The 19,127-nt window shown below is 40.3% G+C and overlaps 1 protein-coding gene across 18 annotated transcripts in view; it reads right to left on the reverse strand.

Moving 5' to 3' along the window:
* The window catches only part of mark2b (MAP/microtubule affinity-regulating kinase 2b), a 50,731-nt gene extending 34,471 nt beyond the window's left edge, over positions 1-16,260 (reverse strand). For 11 of the 18 annotated variants that reach the window (XM_073475218.1, XM_073475227.1, XM_073475225.1 and 8 more), the window contains exon 1: positions 14,936-15,084. In XM_073475218.1, the coding sequence (XP_073331319.1) occupies positions 14,936-14,986 (51 nt within the window). In that variant the 5' untranslated portion in view covers positions 14,987-15,084. Of the gene's footprint in view, positions 1-14,935 lie in introns of all 18 variants that reach the window. The other 7 variants (XM_073475234.1, XM_073475231.1, XM_073475236.1 and 4 more) reach the window with 4 other exon arrangements.
* Between the last annotated feature and the right edge of the window lie 2,867 nt (positions 16,261-19,127).

The raw sequence follows: 19,127 nt of genomic DNA on the forward strand, positions 1-19,127 counted from the left end.
AAGAAAAGAAGCACAGGTTGTGGATAAAACTAAAACGAACATTACATGAAGCATTGCCTCTGGTTTTACTATTACAAACTCAAAGTGTCTGCTCCGTACAGCAGCAGCAACAACGGTGGCAGCAGAGTCGCAGCTGGATGAACAATAGCAGTAAGTGTTAAACTCACTGACAAAAAAACTTTGTGTTTACCATAAGAAGTTCACATCAAAAGTCAACATGTGTTTCATCGGTTATATGCTTTTAATGTGAAGCAGTAGGAAATGTTCAGTTTGCATGAGCAGTAACATAATACAGCACCTTACAGACATTTAGCAGCTTTTCATGTAAGACCAATACTGGATTTTCGGGTCTGACGCTGATAATGGGGGAGTAAAAAAAACTGTGATATTGTGATATTGACTATATAAAACTTTTGGCACATTTATGCTGAAAAGTTACCACAAGGCATGTAAACGTGTGCTTTTTAATGTTCTATCTCACAGGTAAAGCTGTCACTGACAACACTGACTAGAGACAACATTAATGCATGCCTTTAAAATGTAAAGTGCTGATATTGGCAAACAAAGATCAGCCTGAGGCACTATAAAGACAAACTTGAGATGTATACATTACTCTTGAGCCAGAGATATAACTTGACAACATTCAAAGACACAACAACCCTCCAAAGGACTTCTCTAGCTGCCCATCACTCTGACAACACATTCAAGCCACATAGGTGTAATGAATCAACTAATCAAGGCTCCTGAACCAATGCATGATCAATCAAGGGGAAAGTGTTGGAGCAACTGCCAACTGGGACTTTCCGCAGCAGTAGTTTAAAAACAGATCACAACTAAAAAAAAGATGTCTCAAAATAAGAGGGGCATTTACATTAATACATACCTGAAACTAAAACACAAGCACAACAAATTACAAGAGGTATAGTATAATGGATGTCTGCAGTGTAAACTGCATCTACAGCAGTGGAATCCCCATCTTTGACGCTGCCGAGCTGTTTGGTAGAGATGAATGGGGATCAAAAAGTCAATACCGTAACAAAGCAGATGCTGGCTTCCTGCAAAGTTTGTTATCATGAGTCCTTCAACGCTCTAACAAAGTGATGAATATTAATATGAATGTCAATTCCTTGGTGCTAACCAAGATGGCAGCATGAAACGTTCATAGTGACATTTCAAGTGGCAACTCAGGAAAATGTGCTGTTTAAAAAGCAATTAGCTGCATATAAGTTTTTAAAAATAGTTTACAGTTCAGTACTTTGAGGCAGACTCCTCTTTTATCCAGCTGTCTGAGTGGGGAAAATGTAGGAGATAACGAGGTTAAGACAGGACAATTTAGCTTTGGATTAGGCTGTACAAGTTTAATTTCCTTTGTTCCCCCCCAGTAAAAACTAAGAAAACGATGTCAGGCTTTCCTCTAGTTTTAGAGAGGACTGAAACAAAACTTAACCAGCTAACCAAAGCTGTACAACATGTACAACCTTGGTACAATTGTATTACAACTGACATGAAGGTCAGCAGACGGAGACAAACTGTCAGTCGTTGTTTGACTGGTGCTTAAATAGATCATCCCCCAGTAGACTGCAGGCTTGACTTTTAATTATGTAGTCTACAGACATTGTACGAAGTACAGCAAGTTAAAATTCAAGCGTGTTTCCTTCTTTCACAGTCCTCCACTCTTTAGTCTTCTTTCTCTCCTATCCTCTTTCATGTCTGACTATTTTTGTCTTCTGATTCTTCCTTCATTTTTGGGCAGCTGCAGGCTAAGCAACCCCCCTCCCCCAACATGCACGCACATATCCACCTCTCCTCTCTCCCCTCAGTTATAATTATAGATGTGTTGGAGGACAATAAGTGACATCATTGTTTTGTTCTCACATTACTCTTTGATGTTGCGTGTGACTCATGAATACTAACTTGAATCTGCTAACATACACAGTTTAGCAAAGAACTTACTGACTTAAGATGCCAGTGTACTCCAGTAAAGAAAATCTAATTTGACATATTCACAATTGCTGACAAACTGCAGTTGAACACCAAGTTGAATGCACACTCACTAAAGCTCAGGGCTTGTTAAGGAAATTCATGCCAGATAAATGGACTTCTTGTGAAAGGAGATGTCAAGGAAGGATTAGAGGTAGTAAAATTGCAAACACAAGGAAACAATAAATGTAAACAGTCACATTACATTGTTAACTGCTTCAGGTAACACTGAACAAGGGACAGCGGGCATGGCCGCGCAATAAAGTATTAGAAGCTTGTATGGTTGGCTACACTGTAGATCATCTACTGCTTCAGTAACAAACTGAAGAAATTGAAGTTGGAAAAACAGGAATTGAAAGAACAAAGCCTCTGCTCCATGAAATCAAATTTACTCTCATAAATCTCAAAACCCAAGCGACTTGCCGACAAAAAAACTACTGAGTGCCAGTCTAGATAGATCATGCATTTCTTCTGATTACAAAAAATATGCATCATTGACTTTAATGATTTAAATCATAAGTTAACAGGTGATTCCTGCCAGGTTTAACTAGCTTCTCCATCACTCAACAGCACTTTCATATTAAGACAGCGGAGGTCGAGCTTGGTTATGCCACCGCAGTAATGGCGTCGGCACGTGAGAGTAGACAACATAAATCAGCTGCTGGGTTTGTATAGAGACATCCAAGCAAATGCACATTTCTCTGTAAATTCACTTTTATTTTCAACTATAATATCATTGTTTTATATCACATTAAAGCTTTGGTCCTTCCACTGTTATCCTTTTTCTGATATGTCTCTAATTTTGCAGTTTATTGAACCGACTGTTTAAATGTACTTTCAACTTGGATGATGTCTGTGTTACATTTTTGCCTCTGATTTATTTCCTGTTCCTACAACTATCATTCAGAGCACAAGTTGAACCCAAATTCATTGGCTACCATGTGTCAAGCCTGTCAGATAGGGGTGGGAGGAGGGTCTTTGATGTTCTTTGCCTACCGTGTGGAGAGATCATTAGTATAGTGTTTATATCCGGCCTCACAATTCAGGCACCCTCCTAACACACACACACACACACACACACACGCACACGCACACGCACACGCACACGCACACACACGTAAAAACTCACTGACAAGATGTTTGCAGCTGAAAACCATTTACTGCCACACTGCAAATGCGAGCATGTGCACGTGACCAAAACACACACACATACACAAAGCATTAATGTTAATCCAAGGCAGTCCTGGTTGTGTTTTGACTCAAGCCTCATTATCACTGACCTTTACTAATCTGAGTTCTGGGAGGAAGCCACTCAGATACAACCAGATGGAATTTTACACAGCGTGGTTCAGAAAGTAACCTGAAAGGAGAGTCGCACATGAAGTGTGTGCAGCACACAACTATCAAGAGGCAGCTCAACCCACACTCAAGATAGGCAAACATGTCATCAACGGTAGGGAGGCAAAGTACTGGCAATAAAAAAAAGGGATAAGCCAACAAATGCAAAATGAACATGACAAACTGGGCAATGCTGGAAAAACTTGACAACATTTACGACATAGTAAAACACAAAATTCTCTCTCCCACCCAATTTACTGCGTCGCCACATCACGTTAATCAAGTATTAACTACAATCTTATCAGGCTCCCAGATTATTATTCTGCCAGTTTTTCACCCTGCTGAATAGACTCGCTCACCTTACATTACCTCTTTCTTGAGTCAAAATTAAAAATCACATGTGTATGTCATTGTTTACTTTATTGGATTTTGTTAGAGAAGCTGGGGCACTTGTTTCTAGTGGGAGACAGAGGGGGGGAGACAAAATAAATCTGTTGTGCAAAATATGTCAAACCAATTTTTTATGCGTTTTAATTTCTGAAATATGGAGTATAATTACACAAACCCATTATTACTTCAGTTATACACAATTAAAATATGGCAGCATTTCTGCCAACTTTGGCAAACAATAAACTGATGGCTCATTGGCAGCTATTATTACAAGTTGTTTATGCAGATTGCTTTTTTAAATACCACATCCCAACCTGCTGTTAACAATTAAATGTAATCACACGGTTCCCGCTCATTTGGAAGACTTAACTACAAATTAAGTACTTTGTCCCTTCCTGTCCAAAGACCACTGCAGTTTGTCACTGTAGGAAGAAATCAAGAGACCACTGAAGACGGACATTTATAGCCGGGGGGGGGGTGGGGGGGGCTATATCAAATTTAATTAAATTTAGGAATAACGAGCTGCGAAACCAATTTATGAGGTTAAACTAGAGGTCCTAATACTTCCACAATGACAGAGACTATTTCCCTCCATTTTATATGACATCTTTATGTGCAAAGGTGTGAAAGCCTTCTGTGGGGATGGAGGGGAAGGCTGGATTGGGGGACAATTAATTAACAAATTCATTATGAATACATTTATAATCAATGTAATGTTGTAAGTCATAAAGTAAAAAAAGTTTGGAGTGCAGGAGGCTAGGTGATTTCAAAATAGCAGTGATATCTTTTGATTGGTCATCAAATGTGTGAACATGTATTTTAATGTGTTTGTTTTTTTTTTTGACAAACTGCTGTTATTGAATTTAATCTAATCTCCACACATTTTGTAGAGGCAAATGGCTAAACTGAAAAGGTACTGGCTACCCATTTACACTGACATGTAGTCCTAATTGGAGGCCTGTACACCCAGGGAGGAGGAGAAAAAAAACAAGCTGTTGGAACAAACATGAGTTCATTAAGAGCTGTTGTAATGTCAGCGACATGTAGACTTACAATAAGGCCTGCAGGCCTTTATACAACTAATTTGACATGTAATCTGGGGAATGTGTGGTCTATAACGAACCACCTGCTGTAATTTGCTGAAAAATGAGTGCAGTTAATGAGCATGAACTCGGTAACTACACTTGTCTCAATTAAATTTGTTTATTAATCAAGTCTGTCCAAAGGGGCTTAACTTGACTCCAAGGGGGGCAACTTTTCTGCCTTATAAAGCTGCCCTTTACCAACATCCTTGCAGCAGCACTGCTATTTCACTTGGGCACTACTGGTCGTAGCTCTATGAATCAATTTAAGCTTTTATAATGGAATTTATATGATGTATATTTCTGTGGTTGGCACGGTAAAACAGACAGTATAAAATAGATGGGCCTATGTGGGTGAAATAACTAACTCATATACCCTGAAATAGAGATTTAAAAGATGAATACTTGGATCAATTTTAAACCATTTTTGATATTTACAATCCTCAAACTTAACTTACCACAATTCAATATTTAAAAGAGACATTTCTCCATCACTTCTACTAAATTAATCAAACCTTTATGTGGAATAAGCAGAACAGCCATGGTCTTTATTGTAAACATAAGAACCACATAACAAAAGCTGCTGCTTTATACTGAAATTTGTGGGTGGGAGGACACACACACATATACACACACACCTCCCGACTCTAGGTCGTGATGGCTGTGTTGCCATGGAGATTTGTCACTTGCTGAATCCTGCCCTCTATCTTGATGTTGGTTTGTATCTATTTCATCCTTCCTTCATTTTCTCTTCCTCCCTTCCTCCTCCCCCACCATTCTTTTCTTCCTACCCTGCTATTCATATGTTTATGTTTCCATTTATACTCCTATTTAATGCCAAGATGGATTTCCAGAAAAATACATATGTGACAAAGAGTATGCTGTCGTTAAACGGTAGCATATCAGTCTATCAGGAGATGGTCAAAAAAAGCCAACTTCACACTCAATTAAGTTAAAATTTTCTTTTCTTAATCACCACATTTTGTTTTCTATAATAACTCTTACATTTAAACATCCATTATGGCTGAAACCACATCTACAGACTTGAACTACTAGCTAATTACAAGGAAAACCCAACAGGGAACAACTTTGGGAGTACTCATGTGAACAACCACTCTAATGAGGCAGAAATTAAAAGGACACAAGTTACAAAGCTGAAAAAATGCCAGGGAGAAATGCTACTGCACCTGTTTGACAGTTCCTACTCATAACAGAAAGCCAGTTGAACAGGACAGGGGTGTAAACACTTCTGCATAAATATATCTTTGACAAAAGGGAAGGAAATCAATTAACAAATGCAGCACTTTTTACAATGAAGTCATACAGTAAATAAAAGGAACATTGGGATGAATGTGCTGCCTCAGGTCAGCAGGGAACCAATTTATAAAAGAGCTCAAGACAGACAAAGTGAAAATGTTCTGGTACAAGACTGAAAATCTTATGACATACAGTCTATAATTTATTGTTTTTTCAGTCAAACCTTTTCTCACTCCGTTTCACACCATTACCTTTTGGCATGAATACCTGTACTTAGCCTATTTCCACCACATCAAAACATTACATTTCACAGTCTTTGTTTTTTATTTAACATTTATGAGCTTCTTCTATATTAAAAACAGTCCAAGTTCCTTTTTTTTTTTTAACAATTGTGTTACGCATAATTTCATATGCTCTCACGGTGACAATTTTTTACAAAACAGGGGCCGTCATCAGGCACATTTATAGCCTCGAAGCAGAGCAAAAAGTACGCATCTGTGACTCATGTCTTTTGGTAACAAAACAGAACATTATTTCATCATGCCTGTGTTTCAGTGATACATTATTAATCATGTAACCTACAGACAGGGGTCACTGTAGACAAACTGAATCAAACCCTAGTCTATCCTTAACTATGACACTACAGCTCAACTGCCACCAGCTGTAGTGCTTTAGTCAATTTCTTGCTTTTATGTTCCTTTGTTGCCTTTTCTAAAACTCTGCAGAGCTTTATCACATATACAGTATAGCTAATATATATGCATACTAGCCTTACACACTCTCCACACACATATGGCTAAGTAAATTTGTGAGAGGCCCCTTACTTTGGCAAGGTGGTGTCACGCTGGGTCTCAGTTTGCTGTGAATGTAGTGTTGGGTGCCTGTTCTCTTGAACTGGATTACCCCAGCTCCCTAGGTATGTGTATATTTGTGTGTGTGTGTCTGTGTGTGCGCACACGTGTGTGTGTGTGTGTGTGTGTGTGTGTGTGTGTGTGTCTGTCAAATCAATTCAGAGCTCTTGTTTGCTCTGTTGCTGTCACAGTTGGGACACACTGCACAGCACTTCCTTGCGTGCCCTTGTTCTGCTGCTATGCAACTGTGTGTGAGTGAGTGCGAGCCACCAGAGTAAACAGGTCTGTGTAGCTTTCACAGGGTGGCTGATTTGAAAAGCTGATGAATACATGTATACATAGATGGAGAGCAGGGTTTCCCGCAATGTGTTTTGGCAGATTTGGGCCACCTCCTTTGATTTTTTAAAAGTTTAACATTAAACATCAATAAAACAACTCAAAGGAAAGAACAGCCCTGGTGTTTTTTCAGCCAATGCCATATATAGGCTGACATGTCAGTCTGGCTATTGTTTCGGCATCTGAGTAAAATACATCCTTTCATAATTTCACATGGTAACCATAATGTACAAAAAGTGAGTCTTTTTTATTATAAAGAAGGTCTAGTGCTATATAAATACTCTGAAAGTGCCTTTAAACGAGCCATCAGGACTTCTGTTAGTTTGTGATGTCACAGCTATATAGTCGCCGCCCTCACCAATGGCCCAAAAACAGTTGTGGTTGCAAAAACAACACTAGAGCTGATGTGGAAAAGCATTTCTCGGTGCCTGCTCAGGCCTGTGAGAGCTGACAAATCAGAGCAGACTGGACTTTTCAGGAAGGTGGCCTTAAAGAGGTAGGCGCTAAAACGGAGCGTTCAGACAGAGTGAAGCGAGTGTTGAAGCGATGGACAGTATGAGAAAAATAATGTGTTTTTTGGACATTTAAGCATAAAAACATTTTCTATTAGACAACCAAAATAAAAATATGAACACAAAAATTTGTAGAATAATGGGCCTTAGAAAAAATAAAAATAAAAAATAAGGTTTGATGATTACAAAGCCCATTTTGTCTTTGGGGATACATTTGATTGAGCAACTGGGTTCAAGAAGCAAGATTGTAATAACATTAGGGTTTACACTCCATTAATCAGAGATAGAGAATTATTAGCCTGATCTTGGTGCCTTACTTATTCTGGTTTCCCACTACGTGATTTGAACTCCAACTAACCAAATGTTAACACTCTGCCTGGGTTTCTGAATCAGTGTGACTCAGCAGAGATCAGAAAGTTTCCTCCAGTGGACGCAGCTAATCCTGCAGGATAAGAGTGGTAAAGGGATTCAGATTAAAGCCTCAGAATCAAATTGGGCAACAGTGAGGGCTAGTAAAAGCATTTCAAACTAGCTTTGTTTCAAAGACAGTTAAGTAGGTGAATCTTGTTGTCGTGTAAGTAACACCACAACAAACACCTCTGACACGGAAAGTCTTAGCCTTGGGAAAGATGTTTTGGAGAACAAGCTGCATTACTATTACTTGAGTGAAAAATAAAGTACACAGTGGAGGCTTGAATGTTTGCCACAAACTATATACTATAAACCACTTCTTGGAAATGTACCTTTATCTTAGATAATGACCAATACATATTTGCGCATATAGGCCGGGTGTATAGCACACTATTTTTTTTTCTTTATTTGATAATAAAAAGGCTGGAAACTCAAAATAACATGTTCATTTAACCTTTCCAAGTCATCAAAAAAAAAACTGATCACAGAAGGAGATCCAAATATTGACGGCAGACAGACATCAGATGACTAAACAGAAACACTGAATTACATCGCAGCAGTGAGAGAGACGTCCACACGCCTTCACCTGAATGACGTCAAGGCCTTCAAATCTCAGGTCTACCGTTGGCTGCCACACCTACCACTCGGCTCAACAAGAAAGGCCTGTTTTACCTTACTCTCCAAGACAATCCAGTACGCACACAAAGCTCTGAACTTCACTGCATTGTCGGGTAAACACACAGCTAGCGGCTGCTTGTCATATATTTATGTGTGCACTAGAACTGCAGGTATATATGGCAAACAGAACTTATTGAATCCAAACGTCATTCCAATCCAATTAACGTGTAACTGCATGTGCTGTGTGAGTGGGGAAAATGAGGGACTGCTAGTGTGTATGTGTGAGCCGGCAAGAACAAATGTGAACGTGATGGAGTAAAGGATCTAGTGTATGTGTGTGTGTGTTTGAGGCAGGTTCTCTGTTGCTAGGGCCCTGGCTAGCTTTGTCTTTCTGTTCATCTGCCTAGTGACTGGTCTGGTAAGGAGAGAGGCATAATTTATGGTTTCCTGGGCGTAACAGCAACGTGTGCATGTGTGCGCGCCCGTTTGAGGGTGCTATAGATTGCTTACACGATGACTCATTCAAGGGGAGCATGACTGATGACAGCCAAAAGGTGAACACCAGAATATTAAAAAAAAAAAACATCTCTGGTGGCATACCGGTGTCAACACACTCACACATTCGGTTCTGCTCTCTCTCTCATTTATATTGAATTTCCAGCTCAACCACTTGCTGGGAGATTCTGTGAGGTGTTCACACACCCAAGGTGTCAGGTGAAATACATCAAACTGTGTTCAGGTAACCTCATATTTCCAACACAGTGTTTGCTTTGTCTTCCGTTGCTGTGGTGCTTGGTGCCTTTTGAACTGTCACCGTTTCGGTCAAGGTGAAGGTTACCAAGGTCAAAGTAGAGAAGAATGGACCCAAGTGCAGACGATTTTCATATTGTGATTTTGACTTTTTGTGAAATAATATGTGGATGTATAGTATCTGTCCTGGCCAACAATCAAATTTAACATTCCAAAAACATGGGGGGAACTTGGGGAAAATGCAGAAAACAAAATAGAAACAGCGGTGTCTCAGTTCTGCAAATCCCCATTTCGATTTGACTTTTGATTTTACAGTCACAATTCCATACAAATTAATAATAAATTCACCACTGACGGCTATCATTATGTCATTATCCTTATGTTAGACTATAACATCCAGATTTGTACAGATAAACAAATCATTGGTTTGAGGCCCTGACAACTGTCATTTACATTTTCAAATTTGTTTTTAGGATGACGGGGGCATTTTGCAACAAAAGCTTTACCTGGTGACTTTTGCAGGTTAGGGTTAAGCAAGTTCAAATAACATTTCACAAAAAATAAAGATACCAGAGTTCAACAGAAAATACCACCCTTCAGTGATTCAACAATTAACAACAAAACATTGTTACAAAGATCGGTTTCTTAAATCTCTTCGGACTAAACCATCTTCCCAAGCAAATCAATAAAAGATTTCTGGCAATGTTATCAGTTCAATTCAGTTCATTCCTCACTAGAACACATTCTTCTCAAACAAAAAAAAAGAGAAAGAAAATCAATTAAAGGTCTTTGAAACATCTCCGACGCTGACAGTTACCTTCAAACCCGTGGGTTTTTTGTCTTCATGCAAACAGAACAAGTGTCTGGAAGTGCAGCTGAGGGTTACCGGTTAGCTAGCTTTGCCGCTATTGAAGCGTTTTTCTCTTTCCTTAGGACATGCGTCGGATGCCTTAAATCGGTGCGCAAGGGGTAGGTACTCATCGATATGGCCTTTGAATTCGATGACAGAAAGCTCATTTCAATCATTTTCAATTAAAATTAAATATAATGACATTCCCAATTAAAAATCAGAAGTATTTTTCCTTACCTAGTTGATTAAAATAAAGACCATACCACAACAGCCTAATTTCTTTCAGGTACACAAGTCCTAAGCATACTGTAGTTGATTTCCAATTCCTCACTTGTACCATTTCATTTTTGATAATAATTGATTATTCAAAACTTTAAAATTCAACTTGCAAATCATCTGATGAGATTACATTGAATGTCTAAACTTTTGTGTGTTTAGATAACAGGGCAACTTTAAGATGAGTCTTAACAAGATGGGCAACACTTAAGTATTTAATTAGGATGTTAAGGATGTTTTTGCTTTTGAAAGAAAAGACTGTCAGATGATTCTCCATATTTGCATCTGGTACCAAGCCCTCCAATAATACGTAATGGTCCTACCATTACACAAGAATCCCACACAGCCCATCCCCACTTTCTCTGCTTGATAAAGTTTTGGGGGGACATTTTCCAAGCATTTTGTGAAGCACTAAGGTTGGTGGTGCCATTTGGAATACACCACAGAGGTAAGGCAGGCCTTGTATGCCTTCATATAGGCCATCTTGTGATATCTGCCTCATTTCCTTGTTCCTTGTTTTATTTCCATTGGGGACGGTCTTGCATAAATAAACTATGGGTAAACCCATTTTAAACACTCAAAATTAGTCCTAGTTAGTTTCTCATTTTTTCTATGTCACTTCTACAATGAGGAAAAGTCTAATTTGGAAAAAATTAATGACTCAAATCCATCTCACACCTCCATGTGGGGAGGATCCAGCTCGCTCAGCCAGTGTGCAACTACCCAAACAATGAAATGGAGGATGAAGTAACAATTGAAGAGGCAGACCAGTATTTCTGGCTGCATTAGTCTGTCTTTTCAGAAGATGTGGCTCAATGAATAGAGAGGGAGCATTGTAAAACAGGAAATCAGACAATCAAGAGATCGTGTCTGGGGAAGTGGACAAAGAGTGCAAACCTACAGCAAACATTAACACCAGAAGTAAAGCAGAACCCCATTTTTGGACCAATTCACTGATATAATTTATTATATTTTGAGACAACATAAGTTATACTTTGTGTTTTCAATAAACCTGCTTTATCACTCGACCTACAATGAACTGGTGTCGCACCGATAGAGTGTCGCATTCAAATAAGTTCCTCAAACTCACAGCTAGTACCAAACCTTGTGTAACATTGAAACATGTCAGATCGAAGCCACTCAAAATATCTGCCATTTCACACTGTCAGAAAGATGTCACAAGTCACTTCTCTACACTTGATAGCTCTCTTGTATGTGCCCAGTCTGTTTATAATAACAGCATGGTAGTCTGACTTGGTCAGTACCTTTTACATTAACTTTTTACAGCTTAGTTTGTCTCACACATGTAAGAAAAGGCTTTCAAACCTTCTGTCCAAGTCCAGCAAATCACCATTAGGCTAATATCATGTAAAATAGTCAAATAAACAGCCTTTCCATTCCAGTTAAGCACACTTTTTGCAGATACAATGTAAGGGTATTTACAGAATATCTGCTTTTACAGAGTAGCACATTGACTAACCAGAAAATATACACTGAAGCGTATGACAGGAACAGAGACAGTTATGTCAACACTGAGCCCGTCTTCATGTACGGTGCCATTTTGTCCTGTATCTTGAGACCCGACACCAAAGCCTTTCTATACATGGCCTTTAAAACAGACTGCGTTTATGTGGGAGTATCCATCTGTGACCTTTTCCCTACAAACCCAGTTAAGGACTTGCCATGACCCCAAACTTTTTCTTCCACCCCTTAATCCTCACTTGGTGCTGTAGGATGAGTAAGGGTCCATTCAGACCATCAGCGGAACTACAGCAAAGCACACAAGGGCCTGTATTGATACAGGCACGTTGCTAAAGGGTACACAAACAAGGCATACCAGGAAGTTCAGCTTGAGGGTTATTAATCACTAAGATACTGCACTTTGGTTTTATACCCTTTCAAGCCTGAGTGTGCAACTGTTAAAAGTTATCACAGCAGCAGTTTATCTCTCTCTCTGATCATCTTGTGGTCTGTGGAACAATACTGCTCGCTGCACACTACAGGGTATTCAATCCAATATGTACGCTCGCAAGTATATGAGTGGCCATCACCAGTGTGTTGTTGGATAATGTTGCACACAGCCAGGTCGAACTGTTTTGACAGTTTTTTTAATCCATTTTCTGCCAGGGTCCTCTTCAAAGCAGTCTCGTTGAATTTCATGAGAAAGTCCACTTATATTGAAGGTTCATTCTCATGTTTTGTGCAAGTGTTTGTTGTACATATATGTTCCAAACACACTAAACTTTAACTATGACATGAACCTTAAAAAACCCACTGGATATAGAGAGGCCATGTGAGTGTGTGTGTGTGGGTGCTACAGTCAAAGACTTATATAATCAACTGTATCGTTTATGACCTCTGTTCCAGGTAAGGGTGTAGCCATGTAAGAATATGTATGTGTCACTCCCCGCGTGTGTGCCTACACTAACTTATCTACCTACATACATACATACCAGTCTACCTGTCGATCTGCTTTCCTGTAAACTCTAATGGAAGCAGCGATCCATCGTGTGAGACAAGCCAGCACACACACTGGAGCTCACAGTGAGATCATGGTATCAACAGACAACTTCCGTCAGCATTTTATTTGTACAAGAAGTGAAGACAGACTAAATCTTTTAACCTTTGAGTCTTCAGTACCAACAGGTTTTCCTGTGAGAGCAGATCTGCAGTCTGGTTGGCTGCGCAGCCACAGTAAACACACCTGGGTTGGGCTTTCAATGTCTCAGGTACAAAACTGTTTGACAGAGGGTGCAGCTCTTGGGAATTACCATTTAATAACACTCCCCTCACTTATCATGTTATATGTCTGTCGGTGTGGTTAACTCGGTGTGGTGTTTTATGTGTATACATGTGCTCTAATTGTGCTGCTATACTCATCAAAGCTACTGACCAACTCTTAAAATAACACCACACCAAATTCTTACAGCATCTACATTCATATACCTAGACACTCGTACAACACAAATATGGAAATAGGTTTAGCTTCACACACGTGCTGAGATCATCCACTGCCTACTCAGTCAACATGTAGACACACAAACTTTTCCATCCAACGCTCAGTAGAGATTTTGCATCACATGATGCCTGTCAACAGCTGTCCAAGTAATGCAAGTCATAGTCTTTATCATACTATAATGGTTTTCATGGGAGCGTATGGCTTTTTTCTGAATTTCAATGACTACAGATAAAACTGCCTACAATAATAAGACAGATACTGCAGTAGCTTTGTTCTAGCCCTCCAGTAATGATTTACAGAGCATGGCCAAAGGATTTCTTGGTCTTTTAAACTTTTAAGCACACTACCAAAGTGTTTTTCAACTCAACTGAATGGAAACATAAAACCTCTTTGAATGTACAGCTCTCTAAGTCCTTTGCAATTTGACACGTGTATTTATGTTATTTATAGTGTGTTTCGGAAGCCCTCTGGATAAGGGTCAAGGGTCAGTCGTTTTAGGTCAGTAGAGGATGTGTATTGTTTGTGAGCGCCTTCAGTCCCCCTCTGTGCTTGTATTGAAGCCTGAAATGACAGCTAAACATCTGGAAGCCAATTTTCACAATGCTTGACATCTGTCCCAGGAGTGCTGTGGAACCCCTTTCTGTAAAATGTACTTGATCAATGAATGATTGCACTTTGTTTCTTAAAAGTTTGCATTTGCACTATATACACACTGAAATTCAGAGGATTTTGAAGCCATTCCTGTGCTACAGATGTTGTGCATCAGTACTACAAATTAAAAACAAATCCACAAAACATAAAGTCTCCAACAAAAGTCAACCTTCTTCTCTCTTTGGAAAAGAATACCTCAAACACCACTCGATTGTTTTGACACTTTAAATAGTGGATTATGAGTTGTTCTAATGGCCAAGGGTGCGTAAAGCACACAAACCCGTGCTGAAATAACAACGCATCTGGCTAATATGTGGATGCTGGGTTGCAGTATTGTCAACTATGCAGAATTCACGTGGAACTGCCTGACAGGGTTGTCTGTACTGCAACAGGTCAAAGTAATGAAAAGTCAAGTAGGAGGACATGCCCCAACACACAGACTAAACAGAAACCTAAATTTGTTCTTCTGTTCTGCAAGGAGTGGGAAATCCAGCGAGTGCGTAGGCAAGCTGGTGAATCACTGCTGTGTGGCAAAGACAACAGAGACAGAGAAAAGGCAAAAGACAACCAGAGACTCTGGAAGGCCATCTAGGCCCTCTCTCCATAACAGACAAATAGATTAATTTATAGGCAAATATCAACTACTGGAGAATTATTTTAGATGTACATCTTACCTGCCCGGTCGAATTTTCAATGACTTGCACCAGAGGGATCCTTGTTGACATTTTTGAAAGACTTGAAGTTGCCAAAAAGGGGAAAAGGAACGGTGAAACAAGGACGATTCTTCAGTGTCTATTGTGCATTTAAAACCTGTCTCGTTGATGGTAGAGGGAAATTTCCAACAGATGTCCAGTGCTAGCCAGCTAGCAGCACGACAGATAGCCCGTGAATCAACAAGTTGAATCCCACATCAGCGGCTAGCCGAGTTAGCCAGCTAGCTGGAAACTAGCTAGCGGCAAACGCACGTCCCATGTTTGTCAACACGCACAAAACAGGAAAAAGCAAATGACTTCTTTAGCTTCGGTCTGAGTGTGAAAACATTCAGTTTCCAATTAGCATTTATCGGCGTCGATGGAGACCAGCCAGCTACCAGCCTGAAGCGGTGACGTTTTGGCCAGCTAGCTACTTGGGCTAGCTTGAAGAAAAGTTGGGCAACGGTTGTATTGAACAAGACAAGGTTCAATTAGGTAGGTAGCATGCTAACCTGTAGGCTGCTAACTAACGTCTAAGGAAGCCAAAACTGTCGCCGAAAATCTACAACAAGTGTTTATCCAGCGTCGTTTTCATAACGCTGTGTCGACGCCTGTTTTTCTCTTTTCGTGGCAGATATGTTTCCTTTCAGGTCTGAGACCAGGTCCGGGGTCTACAAACTTTCAGGCCAAAGTTATTCCCGGCGAGGTCTCGACCTTCTCAACTCACACAAAACAATTCAAAATGTTCCCAGGTTGATATCCAGGTTAGAGTATCCGAAAAATAAAAGCAGTACCATGTAAAATGGTCACATGGCAGGTGAGAAACACGAATTAATTTGTTGCGCTAGCTAAGTGGCTGACCAAATATTAGCACCATGTAGCTAGCTAATTCGGTGTTTCTTTCGAAGCAAAGCTAGCTAGTTAGCTTATCCTCCTGCGGCCGCAGTGGCGGTGACTGCCACTGAGCAGCCCACAAAACTCAAAATCCACGGAAATCACCGGCGCTCTTCCTTGTGTTGCGTGATTGGAATAAGGTCGTTCACCAGTGCTGCACTGCAGTGTGGCGATATACCAGTTCGTCCTGTCGGTACACCGACTGCTATTATTCCCGTCGCCAGCCGACTGAAGCAGGAATCATCAAGTTGTAAAATCCATTATCGGCAAACTGGGGTTTTCTTGTTAGGAGGTGCGTGTCACGGGCGGCAGGGGGAGAGAGGCGAGGAGCTGCGCCCGAATGCAGTCTATGCGCACGATCCTGCCCTGATACCGGAACAAGCTCGCGGCAACATGGCTGCTTGCACCACGACTGAAAGAGGAGGACGGGAGAGGGAGGGGGGTTCGTCCTGTGTTCGGCTGTACTCGGCTTTTTCCGAACCTTTGCTGGTGACCGCGATTCCTTCAGGTTGGTAGATGGCAGGTGCAGGGGGATTGTGTGTGTTCCTCACATCCTGCCAGCCCAGGGATGTTCTCGAGCTCTCCGAAGATAGAAACCACACACCCCCAAAAGCCCTAGATCCAAATATGCGTCTGCTACTGTTTTATAATTCAGTTACTTGCAAATTTGTACCATTAATGTTAATTAAGATCCCTGTGTCCAAAACTATTTTTTGTCCCAGGACCCCAAACAAGTAAATCCATCCATGTGTATGATTTTTTTTTTAAAAAAATAGGTCAGGTCTAATAGTGTAGCTGACTGATATTACAAATGGAGTGGATGAATATTACATTTGTAGTTGTTTTTCTCTGTAGAGAAACTGCTTAATCGATTATCCAAATAGTTGGTGATGAATTAAATAATAGATTAATCGACGAGTCGTTGCAGCTCTATACGTAACAGATGAAACTACCAGAAAAACAACACACTTCTTACTCAAGTGAAACTGAATAACATATTAGGCATATGCATAATAAGAAGGGTCTTAGGGCAGGGTGATCTTTGCTGGCATATGGGGTAGTTGAAGGGTAGTTTAATGATTATTCTGTAAAATACCACTTTCTTCTGTTAACTACACAGAATTTTGGTGGGAAATATCATTTTCTTCCCAAATATCCCCATCGTTTTTATCTGAGACCATGCCCTATTGTCAAACTACACTGTTGTGTGGTTGAATTATGGGTCCTCTGTGCGATCGCAGCTGTTAAAGCGGCATTTGTAAATATGTATCCATAAGTGTGACTGTGAGATGCTGACAGCTGGCGTAGACATTCCCAAGTTACTTAGCAACAGCCATAGACTGACGAAGAAGGTAATATGGCTGCCACTGGAAGTGGTGATGTATGAACTCTGTCAATGTGGACGTCCGCAGAGACTGCTCACCATACCAAATATTCAGCATTCGCACAATGCGAGGATGTTATGGAGAAAATAAAAAAGAAATCAGGAAATGAAGGGGTATGAGAGGCTTGTTAGTAATGACTGGGAGAGCATCCAACTGGCAGGATTTCCCGATGAATCAAGGGAAAAATCACATCCCTGATGATGGACTCAGTGTGCTCAGGGATATATACACTGTGAACGGAGACAAACATGCCTGTTTTCAGTGTATAAAAGTGTATTCATATCATCAGTACCCTTCTTACTGTGTCCCTCTGTCTTTGTTGCAACTTATCCATCAGTGTGCTCTCAAAATTTGGCAGAATATGTCCTCTTCTTTTTCAGTTTCAGCATATTGGAGCGTGTCCAAGTCGATGGTGGATCACAGGGGAGCGGATGTCACATGTATTGTACAGTTTTTTTGTGACCGAGTGTTGAAAAACGTCAGAAAATGTCACAACGGGTCGTGTTTTTGACCACATGAACTCAATGACACATTTTAAAGGTTTTAAATGACAAACTGAGTGGCAGTCAAGGTAGTTTCTGGGGAAAAATGTGCTGAAGTGTCGCCATCTGCAGGATGTCTGAAAATATTACACAGTACTATCTATCTATCTATCTATCTATCTATCTATCTAAATAAATAAAACCTATATCCTATCCTGACACTATTTCCTGCTGTGTCCCATAAATACTTGGATGAAAGCGCATGTTTTCTTGGAAGCCGTCCTCCTATTTTGCTTTGGAGAAGAAATGACACTCTGAGTAGGAGGCTGAACTGCAGACTGTTAATTGCAGCTGATTATTAGGGGTATTTTAACTCTCATTGGACGGACATTAAAAAGCATACCAGCCTTTTTATCTCCAGTCTCCCATTTCAGTCTGCCAAATGTATCCGGGCAGATTGAGGATGTAATAACAGTTATTTTTAATATGAAGCCAGTGATTTTCTCTGTGGAGGCTGGCGTCCTTATACACCTCATCAGACTGTTGATACATTATTGTCAGGAAATCGCCCCAGTCTTTTTGCATTTCCGTTCATCTCTACAAGAATCGAGCTCACACTCAGTCCTGCTGTTGGTAACTCTGTGGTGATATGCGGATCTTGATTGTTGTGACATCTGATTAAAGCAGCCTTCTGTTCCACGTTGTCACACGTATGATCTAAAAGCAGTGAAGCATGAAACACCCATCTGCTACCAGTGACTTCCCTCTCAGCAAGCCGGTTATTGAACAAAGTTTGGAAGTAATCAAAGTAATTCTTCAAAAGACCAGTGTGTACGATTTAGTGACATCTATTGTTGCAACCAACTAAATATCCCTCGCCTCACCTTCCCTACAGTGGCTACCAAAAACACATAAAAAACTCAAATTGCCGGTGCTTGGTTTGTCCGTTCTAGGCTTCTGTAGAAGCATGTCAGTCCAATGTGGCGTACCCGGTGCTTGCTAAATGATAAATTTGACTATGGCAAAGGCGTGACCTGCCCTACTCTGCTTGTGATTGGCTAGTACTTTGCTAGTTGGTTAGGTTCAGAGAACTTGAGTAGAGAGTCGCAACAACAGAAGTTCAAAATGCCATTCGCAAAGTGATTCACAGAGATTTCAGATAAACTGGCGTGAATACATGAGAGACATAGTTACAATGTTTGGTGGTTCGTAGTTCGTACATGATTTATTGATTATAAGAAGGAGCAATTTGCCTTGATATAGCTGGTCCTGGACAGCTGATGATTCATAGAGACATACTGTGATTACCAGAGCACTGAAAATAATCTACTGGAATAATTACAGCAGGTGCAGATATACATTTGCGCTGCAACCTTTTGAGACAAGATGTACCAAACATGATTATAGAAGAAG

Source organism: Pagrus major, chromosome 10, assembly GCF_040436345.1.
Source record: "Pagrus major chromosome 10, Pma_NU_1.0".
Taxonomy (NCBI): Eukaryota; Metazoa; Chordata; class Actinopteri; order Spariformes; family Sparidae; genus Pagrus; species Pagrus major.